Source organism: Epinephelus moara, chromosome 22 (assembly GCF_006386435.1).
Source record: "Epinephelus moara isolate mb chromosome 22, YSFRI_EMoa_1.0, whole genome shotgun sequence".
Taxonomy (NCBI): domain Eukaryota; kingdom Metazoa; phylum Chordata; class Actinopteri; order Perciformes; family Serranidae; genus Epinephelus; species Epinephelus moara.
The window spans coordinates 39,433,056-39,453,858 of NC_065527.1; the positions used below are offsets into that span (position 1 = coordinate 39,433,056).

Genomic DNA, 20,803 nt, shown 5'->3' on the forward strand with positions numbered 1-20,803 from the left:
GTTGCCAGCTGTTTAGATGTTGATGGCTGTGTTTTGAGTAATTTTCAGAGGAAGGTAAATCTATACTACTATACAAGCTGTACACTGACTACTTTAAGTTATATCAAAGTGTCATTTCTATAGTGTTGTCCCATGAAAAGATATAATAAAATATTTCCAAAAATGGGAGGGGTGTACTCACTTATGTGAGATACTGTATGTGTTGAATTAAATATTTCTTAAGAATGTAGACAAATTATTTTTTTGTTTCTTCTTTGCCTGCAGTTGAGCTTCTGGGGGATGGTGATGCATTCGAGCCACCCAGTCCGATGGTTGAAGCGGGCCTCGGTGGCAGACAATGGTCGTCTCTAAAGAGTTCAGCCAGTCCTCCTACTGCAACGGAGGACAGCCGAGAGCGAGCCAAGTCCCTCCCTGCTAACGGTTCGAGTAATCACAGTCTTGTTCATTTAATAACTCCTGTTTCAGTTTCTGCATGGTTTCCTAAATGTAGCAAGAATTACATCATAGATTGTTTGCTGTGTTTGTTTGTTTGTTGTGTTTGCTGCATTTACACCTGCCCAAACAAACCACACCAAGGAGGAAAACACTTCAAGGTTTGAATCAGATGCAGGTGTGAAAAGCCCCAAGGCTCTGTTTTTAATTTTCCTTTGACGGTCCTACTTTAATTTCCAGGTCAGATAAGAAAACATTTTTGATTGTTTTAGTCCACTTTTTTCCTTTTTTCTCTTTCTTCATCTGTATCTTGTCTCTCTCTCTCTTCAGTGAATCCTCCATCTGTGGCATGCACAGATCTCAGTCCAGCTGAGGAGGACCTTCCATCTCCAGCCACTCTCAAGTCTGATAACAAATCAGAGGACGAGTCCGACGACGCCCTTCCAGCCTGATGATGTTAACAGTCTCGAAATCCTGCTCCACTGTCGACCAGGAGCTCAATCACATACAGACAGTCAAAGTCAGAGACAGTGGACGATGATTTAATCATATATTTACAATTCCAGGGGAGGCACATATAAAGGGGGCATTTCAGTATTTTGCACGTCCTGCTGTTATCAGAGAAATTTCCTGACTTCGGATCAGTCCAGGCTGTCGGGCCAAACGGACAAAACAACAGCTCCATTACTGTCTCTGTCAACATCTCTAATAGGACTATAAAGAGCTGAGCAGATGGGTTTTATCTGCTGCAGAGACAATCTGCAGTTGTTTAGATAACCAGGTCCAGCTATAAAAAGCTCAGTTAGTCCAAAGCACTGAGGAGAAGGAGTCTGACTGTCTGAACAGGTCCAAACTGAAGCAGTTTGGTTTTACTGTATTTCTGTTCTGCAGGTAAACTGTTGGTGGTAAGTCAGCAGATGAGACTCGAAATATGAACAAGTCCCAAAGATTCTTTTGTACCCTGCAGATATTCACTCCTTTTCTTAAAACAGTAAACTGTTAGAAATGTGAGAAAATGCCCAAATTAGGAGCAGCTGGAAGAGAAACAACAAGAAAGTGTCAAAAACCAAAGAATATTTACTCTCTGCTGCTAGAGCCAAAGATTAAATCTTTTTTTTTTTTTTTAATATCTCAAAAGCTCAAAGTTACGTTGAGTCTTATTCAACTTTAAACAAATGAGTCAGTTTTTTGTTTTACCAAAACCGTATTTTAATTTTGGTAGAACATCCATCTTGTTCATGACTGCTAATGATGCTTATGATGCCAACTTGACTGGTGAAAAATTGCTAAAGGTTTTAATTAATACCAAGGACTGTGGCAAATTGGCTGTATGTAGAAAAAAAAATCCTGATATCCTAAAAAGTCATATCTTGGATGTTATTATATATAATTGCAGGATTTATTTGTAACATTCTTTGTGTCATCTTTGTCGAGTTGCCTCTTAAGCAGCTTTTAAATCCCACCTCAAGGTCATCATCAGTGAATGAAGTTTGCTCAGTTGTCCTAATAATGACCTGATATACAGTATACATATCTATATAAAACCACCTGTTATGTAGCAAAGACCAGTCTGTATCTGCTGAAGATGACGATTGCAGAGGTGGCTGAAAGCTCAGGAAAAAGCAAGGAATGCTCAGTTCAGACCAAAGAATCGCAACAAGACGAACTGAAACAGTGATTTGCAATGCACCATTTTGCAACGTTCGAAAAACTTGCCAGTTCACACCAATGCAACTAGATGAGATGGTGTATTATCTCTATGCAGCAACTCTCTGTACTTTAGTTCTGATTTGCAGCTTTTCAGGCTTATTTTGTGGCTAAATATAATTTGTAGCTTCTTAAAATATGAATGAGGACAGTGATAGTGAGACACTGGCATTTGTAGTAGTGATGAAACGGCAAAAAACAGAATCAAAACCAGCATCAGATGGACTGTATTTATAATAAATACACCACAATAATATGAATAAACAGCGCCACATTAATCAGTCAGTGAGAATGTGTGTATGTGAGGGGGCAGAAGCACATACAGTGAGCAGCAGCAGCAACCCACCGTCTGACACCGGCACACCATGAGGACCGAAACAGAGGGCTCAGCAGGGACGGAGCGCCTGTCGCGGCAAACAAACACCTTGTCTGCTGTCATTGTGACTTGACCAGCGGACTTCACTACAAGCTGACTGGCTGTTGAAACAGATGACTTTCTCTAAAACCAGCTGCCGGCGATTTGACCAGCCAGCTTGATTCAAGCTCAGACTGGCCAGCTCACACTGCTGAAACTTTTCTCTGCAATGTTGTAAAGCAGTTTTGTCTCGTCGCAAATCTTTGGTCTGAACTTGGCTTAACTTGGCCTTGAGTTAAGATTATTTTGTCAAACTACTATTTCCAAAACAAAGAAGCTTAATAACAAAGTATAGTATCAGTTCTACAGACATTTCACACTGTAAAGAATATTTAACTGAGATTTTTACAGTGAAAATTCAGAGCTGCAGAAAAACAACTCTTCTGGTTGAGTTAATGCTGCGTTCATATCATGTCAGAGTTACCGTGATTTGTAAATACAGTTCCTGACGTGTAAATACTGTTCATGGCAACATCCAAGTTCACAAAAAAGTCAGGAGAATTTTCTGAGAGATCCCATATAAGGCTGGGTGATATGAAGAAAATCAAATATGACATTTTGACTAAATACCTTGATGTAGAGACGATACAGCAGGGTTGACTATTGGTTCTTTAACAAAATATTTACATAATGAGATTTTTGATAAACAATCAGTAATGTGGATATAATTAGGGATGTCCCGATCCAGCTTTTTCACTTCCGATCCGATACCGATATTACAGCCTTGAGTTTTGGCCGATACCGATACCAATCCGATCCAAGCGCGTATTGTACATATTCACTTATTTTGTTGTCAGTCATGTTAGAAAAGGTTTGATCAAGCAATATTACTCTAACAAGAACAACTACTTAATCGGGTTAGTTAGAATGATCCACAACAGTTGGTATGAGAAACTGACCTGTTTATTGTTAACAGGGTTAAATAAACAAACTTTAAACTTGAACATTAACATTAAATAAAAAATATAGCTGGTTTGCTTTGGCTGCTTTGGCCCCTTAATAAATAGAAAATAAATCAACACAAGAAATCTTTAAAATGTCTAACATTGAAATTAAAATAGCAGCAAGACTCCACACACTTGTGCTTTGGCCCCCTAATAAATAAAAAATAGATTAACACCACAAGACATTGTTGACATTTAACAAACAATGCAGCCTTTCCTTTTCAGTTATTTTAGTAGTGTCAGTGCCAGCCTGGTGCTGCTGTTTCCTGGGACCAACAGAGGGGACAAAAAACCACACACAATATTGTACAACTGTTTAAACAAGCAATAGTCCATCCATGGCTCCAATTTCACTAATTGTGCCCAAAACAATGCCATCAGTGCTCTTTACTTAAACAGTAAGAGTGTAAACCAAATAAAAATATCACTCTCAAAAAACCAGAGCAGAAAACAAATAGTCAGTTAACTAAGTTGACCGCTACTCTTCCTATCCTCCCTGTGTGTCTGCCCTCTGCATGCTGGCCTGGTGGATTGATAGTAAGAGATGGAGCGGATCACTGGAATGGACTGCTTGACTCGCGGAGCGCTCGGGCCGATACCGATCCGAATATCGGATCGGGACATCCCTAGATATAATATCTCAGTTGGTAAATGTAGCTAGAACATTCCAGCGCAATCGCACAAAAATATGTTGGCATTGTACGTTTCTGCAAACTACAGATACATTACATTCATACATTACTATTTAGCAGATACTTTCAAATTCAATGTTTCTTCATGTTTCAGCAGCGATGTGGTTAACTTGTGGTTAGTTTTAGGCACAAAAAACAGTTATGGTTAGGACAGAATAATGATTTGGCTTGAATTACCCGCTTTCCCTGCAAACACCTACAGGTCACTAAGACACCACATTTGGTGGACACTGGGAATGCTTGTTGGTCTTGAACAGTGGTCTGCAGCTTGGCAGGCTTATCGCCTTGGTGTCACACTATCCACCATCCCCTCCACCTCCCGATGACTAAGTCAGCTCATATACTCTGTCATTTTAGAAACTTTGATATGATAGTCTGAAATGTAAAAATGTAACATATCTGTGCTTTGCCAACACATTCTCACTCTGCCCTTGTCACACATTGACATTTGGTTATGGACTTTCCACGTCCATATATGACGTGCAAGGTACCCTAGGTGCATTGGTTGTTGATATTCTGGGGCGCTGTGTCGCCTTCAGCCTGTTACATGCATTGTCTATCTTCTAAATACACGTCTGTTTTCACAGGAAATTTACCATTTACATACAGTCTCTTTCAAAATTCATACTACGCTGGTATAATACTGCAACTTGATTTTTTTCCTTCAACAACAAACGCACCATGGTTACGTTTGCCAACACACGCATGTGGATGGGTTTTGGGCAACAAAGGCACATGGTTGGGTTTAGGACAAAAGAACAGGGTTTGGCTTGAAAGTCAGTGGTTGTTGTACCCATTTAGTACCCCCTCTGCCCACCCTACTCTGACTTGCGCCGCCTTAACTTTCGTTATTGTTCCACCGCGTCTCCCCTTGACACCGCCGAACATGAGTCATTTAGCCCAAATCTAATGGATATGGTGCTATAGTTTCAATGCACTGTGTCTTTAAATACTCTGTTTAAAAAGAAATTAAAGTACAACTCAGCATCATTCAGCTATCTTGAGTTGCCCAGTGATATGAACATGTACGAGCTGTGAACATGGGAACATTCTCCATAGCTGCCATCCATCCTCCATGATGTGAACACAGCAGAGAGCTCAGTGGGCAGAGACCATAGACTGCATATAAAGGTGGACAATACGTCTCACTTACATCCATCGGACAAACATGAAGCCAAATATTCCTGGATTCGACTGTTGCCATCTTTCGCTGATGACAACATTTGGAGCCAGAGTCTGTGTGGTAGCTATAGGGAAGTGGAGCTGCGGTATCGAGTTCCCGCAAATACACTCGCCTAACCAATCACGCACACACTGACTGGCACACATGGGTAATTGACTAATTAAAACCAGACTTATGACAGAAACCATCTTTGGGAGAAATGTATTTGACATTTAGCTGTTTGTTTGGCCCATGTACCTTCTGCTAACATGGAGGGGGTGGGGTTTGTGGCTCCTGTGACTTACTACTTACTACGACTGAGTTTTAATTTAACAGTGAAGTTGTTTCCAACAAAATCTAAATCCTGCAATAGAATGCTGTAGTTTTCTCTCCACAGAAGGCATTTTACCTTGTCATCACCTTTATTTTCTTGTTATCACGCCTCAAAATGTTCATATAAACATAACTGTGTGTTGCCTCTGATTCATATTTAAAGGGGTAGTTTGGATTTTTTGAGTGTAGGAGGTATTTATCCGCAGCCAGTGAATTACCTCCAGTAGATGGTGGTCAGTGTATTCCAGTTTTGGAGAAGCAGGTTTAAGTCTGACATTGAAGCTAAGCAATTTACTGCTGTGGTCGGCAACAAAACATATTTTGGCCACTTTAAAAAATCCCACCTAAAAAGATGATTATCAGTTTAAGTTTACGCTTTATTGAGATTGTTTTCACTGCCTTAAGTTACTGTCAGACAGTGATTTCCAGCAGGAAAATGAAGCTGTTATATCTGTCTCCAGACTCCATTGAGAATACAGGGATTTAACACTGCTGAGCACAGGAGCTGCTGGTCTACTGCTGCCTCACATAATATGTTTTTGGCTATAACTAAAGAATTCCTATGCTGATAATGTAATGTGAATTTCACACAAATGTTAAATAGGATAAAATAATGAAATGATGACATTTCATATCCAGAAGGTCAAAGATCAACTTCACAGTGACACTCATAATGTTCTGCATAAAACACTTTTATGGCCATTACGCAATGTTATATCTCAGGAACAGGAGGGGAGACATTTAGTCAGATACTGAATTGGTGACACTAATCTTGAAACTGTGATTGATTGTATAGATCTGCATGTGAAGCATCTATGTTTTCACAGACATGGATGTAGACTTAAAGAGGAACTTGACTGCTGTGCGGAGGCATACAACCACAGGGTAGTAATTCTATTTTTTTGTGGGTTATTGTGTGACTTTGGCGTTTAAAGTCATTAGTTCAGATTCACCAAAGTCACACAATAGCACAAACTAACTAACTGATAGAGGCAGCCGTAGACCAGCAGCTGTTCAGTGGTCAGTGAGCCCCAAATTATTGTTTTGTCAGTGGAGTCTGGTGGCTTTGAACAGCCATTAGAACAGGCTGCCTGACAGAAAGTTAAAGCAGTAAAATACCCTCAATATAGCACACACAGTTACATCAGTTACAGATTTTTTTTCAGGTGGCTAAAGTACTTTTTGCTGCTGACCTCTCCACAGCAATGTATTGCTTAGTTTCTATGTCAAACTCAAGCCTGCTTCTCCAAACTGGGGGTCTGCTGACTGCCAGCTACTGTAGGTAATGCTTTACATTGACTACGGGTAAGTACCTCATATAACCCTACTTCAAAAAATCAAAACTATCGCTTTAACATCAACACTGCTGCTGTAGGCTCACTATTACGCACAGTTTATTACTGCTGCACTTACTGATATGTATCAGTGTAAATATGGAATAATATACTTGTGTGTTTGTGGTTCTGTTTATAAAAGAAATGGGGTTTATATCAGAGTTAAATGCACAAACTCTGGGGTTTATATGTACTATGAGAATAAATCTGATTTATCATCAGAGAGACGTGCTGTTGAATCTGCACTGATCTCCATTTAGGATACATGGTGATGGTTTTCATTTTACTGGGAAATAATTTTGTCTTTAATTTTTAAAAATCTGCTCTTTTTAAATATTCAGCTAAATAAGGTGTTTTATTGTTTATATGCCAGTGGACCAATGTGCCTGGAAATTTGACATCAAGCTGTCACATATTTCTGTATTTGTATGTTTATACCAATAAATACTGTTTCACTGTTCACTCTCCTCCCTCCCTCCCTTTCTCTCTCCTCCTTCGTATATAAGCTGTTGAATCCTTCTTCAGTCTCATTTTGCTGAAGACGCTTGGAGGTGAAATCAGACACATTGTACTCCAGTGGATAACAGATTATCTCTCTCCCTGACACCTCTCTGTGTGTCGCTGGAGGTAGTGTTTTCCTTTGTTGTTTTTGTTTTGTCCCCAGCTCGACCCGTGGACTGGTCCTCAGCACCATGGACAGCGCCTTGGACAGCCTGGATGCTGCAGGTTTCCTACAGATCTGGCAACATTTCGATGTAGATGGTAAGAAGAGTTTAGTCACTCTGCTCCAGCATGTAAACTGAGTAGATCTAAATGTGTCACACAATTTAAAAATTAAATGTGGGAGGCTGAGAAAGGGGCAGAGTCTGTGCCAAATATGTGCATATTACCTATTTTAATCACATGCAAATGGCACAGGAGCACCAAGACACCATTAGTTTGGCAGCACAGTTACGGGTGCATTGAGAATATCACCTTTTATTTCTCCCATTTGTACAGGTTTAGTGGCCGCAAAATGTTGAGTGTTTTTGTACTTCAACAACAGAGTGGTGACTTTGGAGTAATAATTGTCCAGCTCTGAGTTCATTTAACTCATGGTGTTAAAAAGTAAAAAAAAAACATTCACATTCACATTATCCCACATTATTAGCATATCCATCCAACTATTTTTATCCACTTATGCGGGGCAGCAGGCTAAACAAAGCTCCCCAGACGTCCCTCTTCTCAGCAACACTTTCCAGCTCCTCCTGGGGGACCCCAAGGCGTACCCAGGCCAGATTAGATATATAATCCCTCCAAAATGTTCTGGGTCTGCCCCAGGGCCTTGTACCAGTGGGACATGCCCGTAACACCTGTAACAGGAGACACCCAGGAGGATCCTGATCAACTACCCAAACCACCTCAATTGACCCCTTTCTATGTGAAGGAGCAGCGGCTCTACTAGCACAGGAGCACCAGCGGATCTCATTCTTTTGGTCAATACCTGAAACTCATGACCATAGGTGATGGTTGGGACGTAGATGGACCAGTAAATCAAAAGTTTTGCCTACCAGCTCAGTGTGGCTTCTGCAGTAATTGATGTGGGTGCTGCGCTGTGGTGAAGAGGGAGATTAAAATAGCTTCTGTTTTTCAGAAAACTGTTTCCCTGATGAAGGGGAACCAGAACATTGCAATAAATGTATTTCTTTTGCAAATTTGACAGTGTTGCAGGAGTTTGTCTGCAACTTTTGTTTCCGCACAGTTCCGCATAAACTAATCAAGAGCAGTAAAGTCCAGAACAATGAATAAACAATGAATGCCAAAAGATTTCTACCTGACTGAATCTGAAATAATCAGTTAAAAACTCAACCATCAGGCTACAGCAGGTCAATACTGTTACAGCCTGTCAGGTTGATGCTTTGCCTTTTTTCGTTAGTCAGAGACCAAATAGTTGCTGTAGAATAATGAAAGTTTAAATTATTAGTTTATTTTCTATTTTAAAAATATACATATAAATACCATTGACACTCTTGTTTTTAAGGCCAAATGTTCTCTATGAATCCACACACAAATCATTTTACTGAACACTTAATATTTGTCATTTCACAAAAGTAAAAGTGCAACAACTTGTATTTCTTTACATTGTTGTGTGCTGTTGTATCCATTTGGTTTGAAGAGATATCTGCCTGTGTGTTTAGATAACGGTTACATCGAAGGAAAGGAGCTGGACGCCTTCTTCCAACACATGCTACAAACATTTGGAATGAAGGTAAAGACTGAAAATATGAGTCTGCATTTTCAGTTTGTAATCTTCCTCTGCGTGTTTATCAGATGTTTAAATAAGGCTTCCTTAAGTGGCAAGAAAAGGTGAAAGGAAGTTTTCACACACCTCAACTTTTCCATTTCATCCATTCAGCCTGTAAACCAGTGGTTCCCAACTGGTGGGTTGCAGTCCAAATGTGGGTAGCGGGTCCATTCTGAATGGACTGCAAGTGACTTGTAAATGTGTCAAGTTTGTAAAAAAAAATAAATAAATATACTTTATTTTGAAGTGCAGTTTCCTGATGTAGAGTGAGTGACTAATAGACAGCTACTAGCCAGAGACAGCAAACTAGCTCAACGACATGGCCAAACACAAGTATGATGCTGAATGTATTAAACTGTGTGGACCTGGAACTAATGACTAAGGAGGAATCTGGAACCGGTGGCTGGACCAGGTGGGAACCACTGCTTTAAACCACTCTGTGTTAAGTTTCTGTGTGTTTCATCCATTCAGCTATTGTCTGTCTGTAGAACAATAAGACAGTCATGCGACTTTCATTTTCACATCTAAATTGCAACCCAATCACCAGAATAAATGTTGGCATTGTATGTTTCTGCAGACCATGTTTATGTAACATTTGTACACTATTATGAAGCAGGTACATTAATGTTTCTTTACATGTCAAAGCTGTGCTTAATGTGCATTTAAATTGTTGCTTCATAAATACAAATGTATGTGTCACATGGTCTTTGTCCTTTAGGTTGAAGCTGTACATGTGTTTGTATGACTAAGTCTATAACTTGTATGCTGTTGTAGTTGTTATTGTAAAACCAGAACCACCTTTACAGTTAAATATTACAGTGACCATTTAAAAACTGGTGATGGTGAAAAGACGTTCAGAACTGATCCACAAGTGAAAGTATTTTTCACCAACTATTTGAAGACGTTGTTGTTGTAACCTTGTCACATTTAGACCATATTTCACTGGGATTTGCAATATTAACTTTCAACTTGGAAACTGCCAGCAGTGATGCGGGCGCTGCACCAGACCATTGTAGTGAAGAGGGAGCTAAGCCAGAAGGCGAAGCTTTCGATTTACTGGTCCATCTATGTCTTAACCCTCACCTATGGTCATGAGCTCTGGGTAGTGACTGAAAGTATGAGATCGAGGATACAAGCAGCCAAAATGAGCTTCCTCCAGGGGGTGGCTAGGCGCAGCCATAGAGATAGGGTTAGGAGCTCGACATCTGGAGGGAGCTCAGAGTAGAGCTGCTGCTCCTTCACGTCAAAAGGGGTCAATTGAAGCAGTTAAAAGCGTTGCTGAGGAGAGGGACGTCTGGGGTGCCTTGCTCAGCCTGCTGCATCCGCAACCCGGCCCCGGGTAAGCGGATGAAAATGGATCGAAATTTGAATATGATTATTTAGTAAGGCTCCAATTGACGATTTGGTATTATTTGGACACTGTAGAGAAAGAAAAATCTCACTATTGGGTTAAGCCGACGTTTCCAAATAGTTGGTGAAAAAACTTTAACTTTTGAACCAGTTCTGAACTTCTTTTCATTGGAGAACATAGACATCTTTTAAACATGTTTTCAATGGAAAAATGTTCGCTGGGTGTGCTTATGTTTAGGCACAAAAAAACCACTTGGTTATGGCTAGGATAAGACTATGTTCTGGTTTAAAATATCTGTTTTTCCATTGCACTATCCCAGCAGGAAATGCAGCGATGACTGACTAAACAATTCTCTAAACACTGACCAACAATACTTAAATACACAAACACCAGAAAAATGTTGGCACTGTACATTTTTGCAAACCACAGATAAATTAAAACTTAATATTTGAACAACACTCTGGTTAATGTGTGGTTAGGTTTTAGCACAAAAACCACTTGGTTATGGGTTAGGAAAAGACTGGTCTGGCTTAAAATACCCGTTTTTTTGTGGCAAAATCCCTGCAGGAAACAGATCAATGTCTCAGCAAAAAACAACCACTCTTTGTGGCTCTATCCCCATCGTTAAAACAAGGATGGCTTACTTACTAAAAACTCCCATGTTTGATGGCTGAAAAGCTGCTGGAAACTCAGTGATAACTTGCTATTAAAAACAACCAGTTTTGTTGTTTGTTGTTCTTGCAGTGGCCTGCAGTTGCAGCTTGGCAGGTGTCACACCATCCACCATCCCCTCCACCTCTAGTTGACAAAGTCAGCTGATGCGTGACTCTATGTCACTTTAGAAATGTTGATATGATTCATATAAAAAGTACAAATGTAATATATTTATGGTTTGCAGAAATATGCAATGCTAACATTTTCTTCTGGTGACTGAGATGCTAAATTAATGGTTACATTTACATGCATACCAATATTCCACTATTATTCCAAATATGACAATATTCCATATTTGATGCGGATCATGTAAACAGCATAATCTGATAAAATATACTGAATTAGGCCTTTTCCTGAATTTAGCGTTTTCCTATTAAGACATATGAGATATTCCTGTATTATTTGGGTTATTAGTTGGAAAAGGTGGTCAAGTTGTGCTTTAAGATCACTGGTGTGACTGTGATTAACCAACAGCATCTGTCTGAAGAGAGGGTCACCTCTAAAGCTCAGTCTGTTGTCTCAGACTCTCAACATCCCCTCCATGTTGAGTTTCAGATGCTTCCATCAGGGCAGAGGTTTTGTCTCCCTAAATGAAGCACTAAGCGTGACAGATCTTCCTTAGTCCCATCTGCTATCGCTTATCTTAAGCGGCAGTGACTACTAATTGTCCATGATTTACCCCTGACAGTGTGTGATACTGGATTCTGTGTGTTTGTATTGTATTGTCTGTTTTGTTTTGCTCATGACTACTGTCTGTATCTCACATTGCCCCTTGGGGACATTAAAGTTTAACCTTACCTTATATACAGCCCATTTGGAATATACATCTTAATAAGGGTTTTTACTGCAGTTTGTGACACATGGCCTCTTGCCTGTTTACGGTCTGCTCTGTGCGTTGTCATGGATACGTTGTACACAACTAACTAACAATTTGCAGGGCTGGTGTAGAGATACATGCAGAAAAGCCTACATTTCCGGTCAGAAGAAGAAACACATCTACTTTTAAACTTTGATATCAACAGGTTCTTGGATATGCGTAAATATTGCAACAGTTACCTTTTCAAGAGGGTGGTTAAAGGAATGAAAGAGGGAGGCTGCGTTCACACATTCCAACAAGTCTGCCACCGTTGAAAAAAAAGTTATTTTCATGCAAAGAAGCAAAATGCACAGGTCCAGCTGTTCCACTTTTCCCTCTTTTGATGTTAATCAGAGTATGCAGGGCTGCATGTTAACGGGTTCATTCTTATTAGCCATGTAAACAGCTTTGTAGGAATATTGTCTTTCCCACAATAATGGCAAAAACCGGAATAGTTTTTGCATGTAAATGTACTCATTGTGCGTTGGTCTCTGGACAGTGTTTTATTTCATAAGATTTCAAAGGCACTAAAGTCAGAAAATGTCAAAATGTACACAAGGTGGCTTTAAAGAGTTTTTGGTGTGCACCATAGTAGCTAGCATTTCATTTCTAGCGTTTCTACAAACCATCAATGTGTTACATTTGTACATTTCATACATATTATATCATTCATACATGTGTTTATTTCCCGTAACAGCTTATCCTGTTGGGGGTCGCAGGGGTGCTGGAGCCTATCCCCTCTGATGAGAGGACAGGTCACCAGACTATCGCAGGGTGACACACAGAGACAGACAACTTTGTGTTGTGGTGGATGGACAGTTAACCTAACATGCATGTCTTTGGACTGTGGGATTAAACTGGAGTACCTGTAGAAAACCCATGCTGCATCCAGGGTTTGAACCCGGAACCCTGTTATTGTGAGGCGACAGTGCTAACCTGTACATAGTGCTAACCTGTACATATTATATCAATGTTTCTAAACTGATGCAGTATTTGAGCTGACTTTGTCCTCTGACGGTGGAGGGGATGGTGGATGCCGTGTCATCTAGGGGAGACGCCTGCCAAGCTGGATCATTGTTCAAAACCAGCAAACAACAAAACCAGCTATTGCTGTGTTTCCAGCGGTGTTTTAGGTTCAGGTGTTTAAGTGTTTTGTAGCAACCTATCTCTGTTTTTCAGCTGAAATGGTGCCATCAGATGGGGTTTTTTAAAGCCCAAACATGATCATTTCCTGACCATAACCAAGTGGGTTTTGTTCTTAAACATAACCACACGTAAAGTGAAACATAAAGTGTCACTGTGTCTACTACACACTATACAAATGTATGTATCTATGGTTTGCAGAAATGTAAATACCAATATTAATTCAGGCATTGAGGTTGCAGTGTCAAACTCGGGTTTTAAAGTAGAAAACACTGTCAAAGTACCGAGGAAATCACCATCGTGTCCATGTTGTTTTCAGAGGGAGGAGATAAATGAGGAGAAAATCAGAAGACTGAGAGAAAGATTCATGTCTGCTTATGACACTGCAGGTGATGGACATCTGCAGATGCAAGAGGTACAATCTCCTTCTGCTCTGAGCTGTCTCTGGATTTTAGAAAAGGCTACATATATTTTCAGCCTGTGATCCTCAGAGATGTCAGATCAGGTCATGTCAGCAGTCCACAGGATAGACCTTTTACATAAGCCAATACGGTCCTTTAAGCAGCTTCAAAAGATGATGAATGTGATCTTCAGTTACAATGGATGTAATCTTTTTTTCACCAGCTGGCCACTATAATGCTGCCAGAGGAGGAGAACTTCCTGCTTCTCTTCCGCAGAGAGACACCGCTGGACAACAGCGTGGAGTTCATGAGGGTGAGGGTCAAAGGTCAACCAATGAGGGAGGGCAGTGGACGTTCAGTGTTTGAATTAAAGCTGCAGGAGACAAGATGCTTACTAACAGCCAGTGTTGGGCAAGTTACCTGGAAAATGTAGTGAGCTAGGCTGCCAGTTACTCTATATCAAAATATAGTTTCACTACATTGAAGCTATCCCCAGAGAAATGTAGCAAGCTAAGCTATGAGAAAATGGCAAAAGTATCTTGCTACTTGCAAAGCTACTTTTATTTTTTGACTTTATGTCAAATCAGCGTTTTCTCAGTGATCAAAAAAACTGTCAGTAGAACAAATAGGCAGCAAAAATGTTCAGCTGAACTGTTTATTATGAGGGGCCAATAAAAACAAGTCAAGAAGCCAATAGCGAAGCAGCGAACAGAATAAACTGAAGGATTAGTATGTGATGTCATGAAGAAGTGCTTCCATTATCTACATGCCTCGGTGTGTCGCTGGCGTCAGTCACATTACTTATCCTCAGTTTTATTATCCTTGCTTTTATCCAGACCTCCGCAGAAAAAAAGTTTGCTGCACTTCAGAGTTTTTCCTGGGAAAAATAGCTTGTAACCTTTTTGGACGCTACTGCGCCACTCTGTCAATTTGATTCAGAAAGTAGTGATGTTACTACCATGCTACTGAGAATGTGGTCAAATTAGTAACGTCGCTACTTGTAGTATTGCTAGTATTTCTACCACTTGTACAGATAAAATATCACGATCTAAGGCTGGCTGTGACAAACTTTGTAACTTTAGTACTGTGCATGAACTTTTTCCAGTTTGGACATTTTAGCACCACCATCAGGACAAACATTATTCTGTTATTAAAGTTTAAAAATCATCAGTTATTTTCAATGGGTGTTTTTTTTCTGAGTCTCGTTTGTGTAGATCTGGAGAAGCTATGACACAGACAGCAGCGGCTTCATCTCAGCCATCGAGCTCAAGGTAACTGCTGAGTTCACATGTGACCTGTGACAGAAAACTAGTTTAATTCATTCTGTGGTCACGAGGATGTTTCCTCCTGGTTCTCAGGCAAGAGAATGATTGATTAGATCACAGTGGAGATCTGGATCTTTGATTTGTGAGGTTTGTATGCCTCTGCGCATGCAATAGCTGCGGCCAGAGGCATTAGAGGCCCCGCCCCTCCCCCCAACGGCACCCCCACCCCCCCTTGAAGGTCAAGTTAATTTTATTTAATTTCATTTTCTACATAGCCCCAGATCACAACAGACACATGCAGGCATCATCACGTAAATAACATATTCCAGCACTTAAATAGGCTATAGCACAATACAGCAGCATGTCAAGTGGGCCAAACCCGCTCCTGCTGCCCCCCTGCACGTCGTGACAAAGTGCCACCTTGAGCAAATGCTCATTCAGCCGATATCAGGATCCGCTACTGTTTTCAGGTTATCCGTCCATATGTACGTGCGTACATTCATCCCATGCTTGTGAGCGCAATATGTTAAGAACGGCTCAAGAAACTTCAAATTTACCACACATGTCAAGGGTCAAGGTTACTGTTACCTTTCCTGTCTCACTTTTGTGAACGTGATATTTCAAGAACACTCAAAGGAATTTCCTCAAAATTGCACAAATGTTCACTTGGACTGAAGAATGACTTGTTTAGATTTTGATTGTCAAGGGTCAAAGGTCGAGGTCAGCATGACCTCACATCCATTTCATTCTTGTGAACACAATATCTCAAGAATACCTGTTGAGGGAATTTCTTCAAATTTGGCACAAAAAATAAACTAAAAAATCAACTGATTAGAATTTGGGGGTTAAAGGTCAAGGTCAGTGTGAACTCTCAACACATGTTTTTGGCCATAACTCAATTCATATGGTAATTATGACAGCACTTTGCACAATGTCTCATAGTATAAAATGATGAAGTGATGATTTTATATCCAAAAGGTCAAAGGTCAGCTTCACCGTGACATCATAATATTTGCCATAAAACACTTTTCTGACCATCACACAATGTCATATCTCAGGAACAGAATTCGGAGATCTTCTGTGTGTCAAGCATCCACAGATATGGATGTAAGAGAAACTTGTCCAGTGCACAAGGCATACAACTGCAGGGCAGTAATTCTAGTTTGTTTGTTTTTTTAAAGAACTTAAAAGCAGAACAGTTGTAATCAGTTTTCTATTTATAGTCAAGAAGTCAATGTTACATAAAATTTGAATAAATGATGTAGGAAAAAGAGATGACTGGTTGCTCTGTATAATCAAAAGCAGATCAAAATGTCAGGTGCTCTAGGTCTACAGTGCGAACATTTTCTTCTAGGGACTGACCTGGAGCCACCCCCTGCTCTGCCCCTGGATGGAGCATTGGCCTGGAGCATTTTTCTGAGTTGTGTCTTTTTTGTCCCTTCAGGGCTTCCTCCGGGACCTTTTCTGCCAACACAGGAGGTCCATCACCCCTGAAAAACTGGAGGAGTACACTGACACCATGGTAACAGTTACACTGTTCAGATATCAGTAGTGCTAACACATCCTGTCATTGACAGTCTAACTTCGTTCTGTTCGTTTTTTTCTCCTTCAGATGAAGATGTTTGACAAAAACAGAGACGGCAGACTGGACTTAAATGACCTGGCCAGGTACTGTTGATCTGTGTCATATGACTAAAAGGAGGATCAGGAGATTTTCAAAAGAAATTGAATGATAACTGATCTTCTCTATAACTGTTCTGTTTTAGCAACAACATATTATATCATTTTAAGCAGTTTAAAATCTCTTACAATGACACTGTTTCTTGTCTCAAGAATCTTGGCCCTGAAAGAAAACTTCTTACTGAAGTTTAAGATGGACGTAAGTTTACAGAGTTTATTGAGAAGTCTTTCGATTTTATATGTGAAATTTTAGCTGAATTTCTGCTCACAATCCCCTTCCTTTCACATCAGTCTTCCTCTTTAAAATGATTCTGTTTCAGCAGTTGCTTGTTAACAGTCCAAATGTTTTGTGTGAATATTTAATGCTATTCTTTTACTCACTGTTTCATTATGCTACTTGTTGTATTTGGTGTCAGGCTTGCAGTCAGGAAGACAGGAAGAGAGACTTTGAGAAGATTTTTGCTCACTATGATGTTGTAAGTTTGAATTTAGATTTTTGTTTGTTGTTTTCTGTCTGTGCAGATGGAGCAGGCAGGTTGTTACACAAGGGTAAATGGACTGCACTTGTAAAACACCTTTCTGGTCTTCCAACCCCTCTTTACAATATGAGTCACATTCACACACACATTCATACACTGGTGGCTGAGGCTACCATACAAGGTGCCACCTACTACTCAGTTTTTGTAACACACTCACACACTGATAGAATAGTCATCTGGAGCAATTTGGGGTTCAGTATTTATCTCAAGGATACTACGACATGCTGACTGGAGAAGCCAGGGATTGAACTGCCAATCTTCCTATTAGTGGATAAACCGCTCTACCTTCTGAGCCACAGCCGTACCACATACATGTCCTGTCAAATAACACTTGAAAATGAGCTTTATAATTATGCGTTAGTACTAAATACTGATTGTAACATATTTAGATTTTTAGTTAAAGCTGGTGTAGGCAGAAGTCAGGAAAAAAAACAGCACAATTTGAAAATACACCCTCCTCCTGCCACTCTCCCCTCTCTGTCCTAAGCCCCTTCCACCAGACGACCACAGGCATATGCTTCATACAGTAACCCAGTGTTTTCCATACATTGATTTATTTAATCTTATTTCATTGCAAAGCTCTATCTGTTTATCAGACCAGAAACAAGACAAGAATTAGCTAGGGCTGGGCCTGGGGTTTGCAGTGGCTGGATTTGGGTTGCTGCAGCCATTGACTGGGTGTTCGTCTCCAGAGCTGCTTCCTGCTCTCCTCCCAGGGAGGTGGTCTATACTGGTGGGGAGAGAGGCAGAGGACAGACTGTGATTTGAGGCTCTAGCTAACGGCAGCTACATCAGTATAAACGTGATTCGGCACTCATGAGCCTTTGGCTCCAGTTAGCAGAAGGCTAATCTATTACCCAACATTTTCTCTCCATCTCTGAAAGACTTCGCTGATAATGACGCATGTTTTATTTTGTTTATTGTCAGACTCTGTTTTAGAGTCTTCTTGATCAGTCCATTTTCCTTTTTTGGGTTGCTTTGCAGTGTGGACAGTTGTTGACGCTGGAATAGAAAAATAATTTTTCTTCACCATTGAATCAGATTTTCGCCATCTGAGGGGATGTGCACGCACTTCTGCATTTGTAGAACAGTCAAAAGGAATGCTGTCTCTCTGAAATTACCTGTAATTGGACAAAGTCTCCCATCACAGTTTAGATTTTCTAAAGCCTGAAAACAGAGCTAAGAGGAGGTGCTGAAGTCTAGTTTTCTCTCTCAGTCCTATTGAATTACAATATGCTAAATGGTTATGATGGAATTTTTGGACAATGGCATCGAAATAAAATTGCCTATCCCAGCTTTAGTTAATGAGCTGTGCTTCAGATGTGTTTCCAGCTGTCACTTGTTAACTGAATTAGGTAAAGACACAAAGAAGAGTCTGAATAGTTTTCATCCCTCCTTATAATTACCACAGGTTATTCATTTTGTGTGTGTGTGTGTGTGTGTAGAGTAAGACAGGTGCATTGGAGGGCCCTGAAGTGGATGGATTTGTGAAGGACATGATGGAGCTGGTGAAGGTAAAAACAAGTTTTACCCACCCATCATATAACTGCCGTTTACCTTCTATAAAGAGCTGACACAGGCTGTTGACAATCACATTTCAGTCAGTGTCATTTGACATTTTTACCCATGAGGACTCTTTGTCCTTTGACCTATCTCTTCCACACCCTGACCCTTTCCTGCAGCCCAGCATCAGCGGCACAGACCTGGACAAGTTCAGGAAAGCCCTGATGGGTCACTGCGACATCAATGGAGACGGCAAGATCCAGAAGAATGAGCTGGCTCTCTGCCTCGGCCTCAAACTCATCTAATGGGCCATCACAGCATTTACACTCTTTCCTCCATCAGTAATCACTTTCAGCCTCCTCTCTTCCATCATTTAAACGTCTCCTTTCTTCATTCTTTCAGTTTTAATGTGAATCTTTTACTTTCTCCTCTCACCTGACTCAGTTTTTCTCCCGTCCTGGTTTATGAAAGTGTATCTCCTCCCTTACTGGCTCTCAGTTTGGCTTTAAAAGGCCAATGTAGCTACATATACTAGGCTCATTGATATAGCACAGTGCATTTATATTATTTCATATTTTTTTCTGTAATAATATTCCTAGCATAAGTAGAAATTGTGTGCATTAAATGTGTATTTATGCCACCATGATTTCAAAAAATTCTGCTGTTTTCATGACTTCATGGCATGCTGCTTCTTTGTAATGTGTTAAGAATTAGACAGTGCTTGCATGATATTATTGTGAAACCAGTAACATGAATGATGATTAATAAAATCTATTCTATATCTATAAACCTTTGTCAGCTGTGTCTTTCTTCTCTGAATCAATAAACCCTCAAATCAATGGCTGGCCGGAGGGATTAAATAATTAAATTAAATTAATTATTAAGGGATTAAATAAATCTGGCCCCCAATAGGGTGCCAGGTGGCGCCCTGACCATTTTCTAATTGTCAATGAAAATAAATTGATTTAGGATATTTTTTGGAACTTTAATGCAAATAAAGTGCCAGAGTGAATGCAAAAGCATCAAAATTAGGGATGCACCAACTTATTGGCCACACATCTGTATCAGCCGATATTCTCCTTGTTGACTGCCATCGGTCTATCAGCAAATAAGATGACTGGTGATAAGATTCACCGATGGCAGTGGCTGATGTTTTTCTGTTGTGTCACATCAGTTGTGTGCAGGCTAAAAAGCAGGGCTCAGGACAAACAGCATCCCATCGTCCCTGGGACAATAGAAAACTTGTTTGTCATCTTTGGGGCAAGAAGACAGTAAACTCACTCCACACTCTGTGGTGTCCTTGATAATGCTACATTGTGAACAACAAATCTGTGTTGACACCAGCAGAAGGAGAGCCAGTTAACGTTAGCTGTTAGCAGCCGGTGGCTGGCACTAACTGCTGACAGAGGTTGTACTGAGGTATGATATTATGCATTCATGATTCTATTCAGTAAACATGAGTATTGGGCGAAGGTAAATTACAACATTCTCATAATGTGTTCAAATGTAATCTTATAAAATTTGATATATAAACAGCCAAACTGTAATTTGAAACATTGGTATCGGCCCAGAATTTCACATTTAGTGCATCCCTAATCAAAATAGAGCTTGTTTATCAAAAAAGGGGCCAGGAGAAGATCCTCTGGACCCCCTGACAGAGACAGGGGCTGAGCCCTGAATGCCCTTAAATCCTAAAAACGCCCCTGCTGCGTCCACCTGTCCTGTGCAGAACTGCAGCAATTCGCCCCTGGCCTCCTGTCATTTTTTCAAAAGTGGCCTCCAGGCAAAGCAAGTTGAGTATCCCTGATCTAAAGACTGATTAAATGCTTTAAAAAACATCAGCAGTGATGTGAAATAAGCAGGGCTAAAAAAAAACATGCAAAATTGTGTTTGGAACCACTAGCTTATTTGTTTTTAAGTAAGCATGCAATGGTTCCTAGACTTGACTGACTAACAAGTCCTACAACAGCTCTCAACATCATTGAAAAAGCACAAATAAGTTTTAATGCTGGTTTCGCTCTAGTTATATAGCTGAGCTTCTGACTACC

The 20,803-nt window shown here is 40.3% G+C and overlaps 2 protein-coding genes across 3 annotated transcripts in view; both read left to right on the top strand.

Annotated features, from left to right (window-relative positions):
* LOC126383560 (F-actin-uncapping protein LRRC16A-like) overlaps window positions 1-7,486 on the top strand; it is a 93,651-nt gene extending 86,165 nt beyond the window's left edge. The window contains exons 37-38 of the mRNA XM_050034074.1: window positions 265-426; window positions 763-7,486. Coding sequence (XP_049890031.1) covers window positions 265-426; window positions 763-884 — 284 coding nt within the window. The 3' untranslated portion in view covers window positions 885-7,486. The remainder of the gene's footprint in view (window positions 1-264; window positions 427-762) is intronic.
* A 133-nt stretch (window positions 7,487-7,619) lies between these two features.
* LOC126383496 (secretagogin-like) lies at window positions 7,620-19,499 on the top strand. 2 transcript variants are annotated; one of them, XM_050034024.1, is made up of 11 exons: window positions 7,620-7,781; window positions 9,197-9,267; window positions 13,687-13,782; window positions 13,992-14,081; window positions 14,983-15,039; window positions 16,478-16,555; window positions 16,646-16,701; window positions 16,867-16,912; window positions 17,130-17,189; window positions 18,698-18,766; window positions 18,935-19,499. In XM_050034024.1, the coding sequence occupies exons 1-11, from the start codon at window positions 7,712-7,714 to the stop codon at window positions 19,058-19,060; spliced, it is 819 nt and encodes a 272-aa protein (XP_049889981.1). In that variant the 5' UTR covers window positions 7,620-7,711; the 3' UTR covers window positions 19,061-19,499. The 2 variants fall into 2 exon arrangements, with proteins under 2 accessions (XP_049889981.1, XP_049889982.1); XM_050034025.1 differs by lacking the exons at window positions 7,620-7,781; window positions 9,197-9,267; window positions 14,983-15,039 and having other exon boundaries at window positions 11,795-13,782.
* The last annotated feature ends 1,304 nt before the right edge of the window (window positions 19,500-20,803 follow it).

Bases quoted from the DNA above. Each gene is read 5' to 3' on its own strand.
- LOC126383496 (XM_050034024.1), top strand. From the start codon at position 7,712: ATGGACAGCGCCTTGGACAGCCTGGATGCTGCAGGTTTCCTACAGATC. The intron at 7,782-9,196 runs GTAAGAAGAGTT...CTGTGTGTTTAG, and splicing joins GCAACATTTCGATGTAGATG to ATAACGGTTACATCGAAGGA. The intron at 18,767-18,934 runs GTAAAAACAAGT...CCTTTCCTGCAG, and splicing joins ACATGATGGAGCTGGTGAAG to CCCAGCATCAGCGGCACAGA.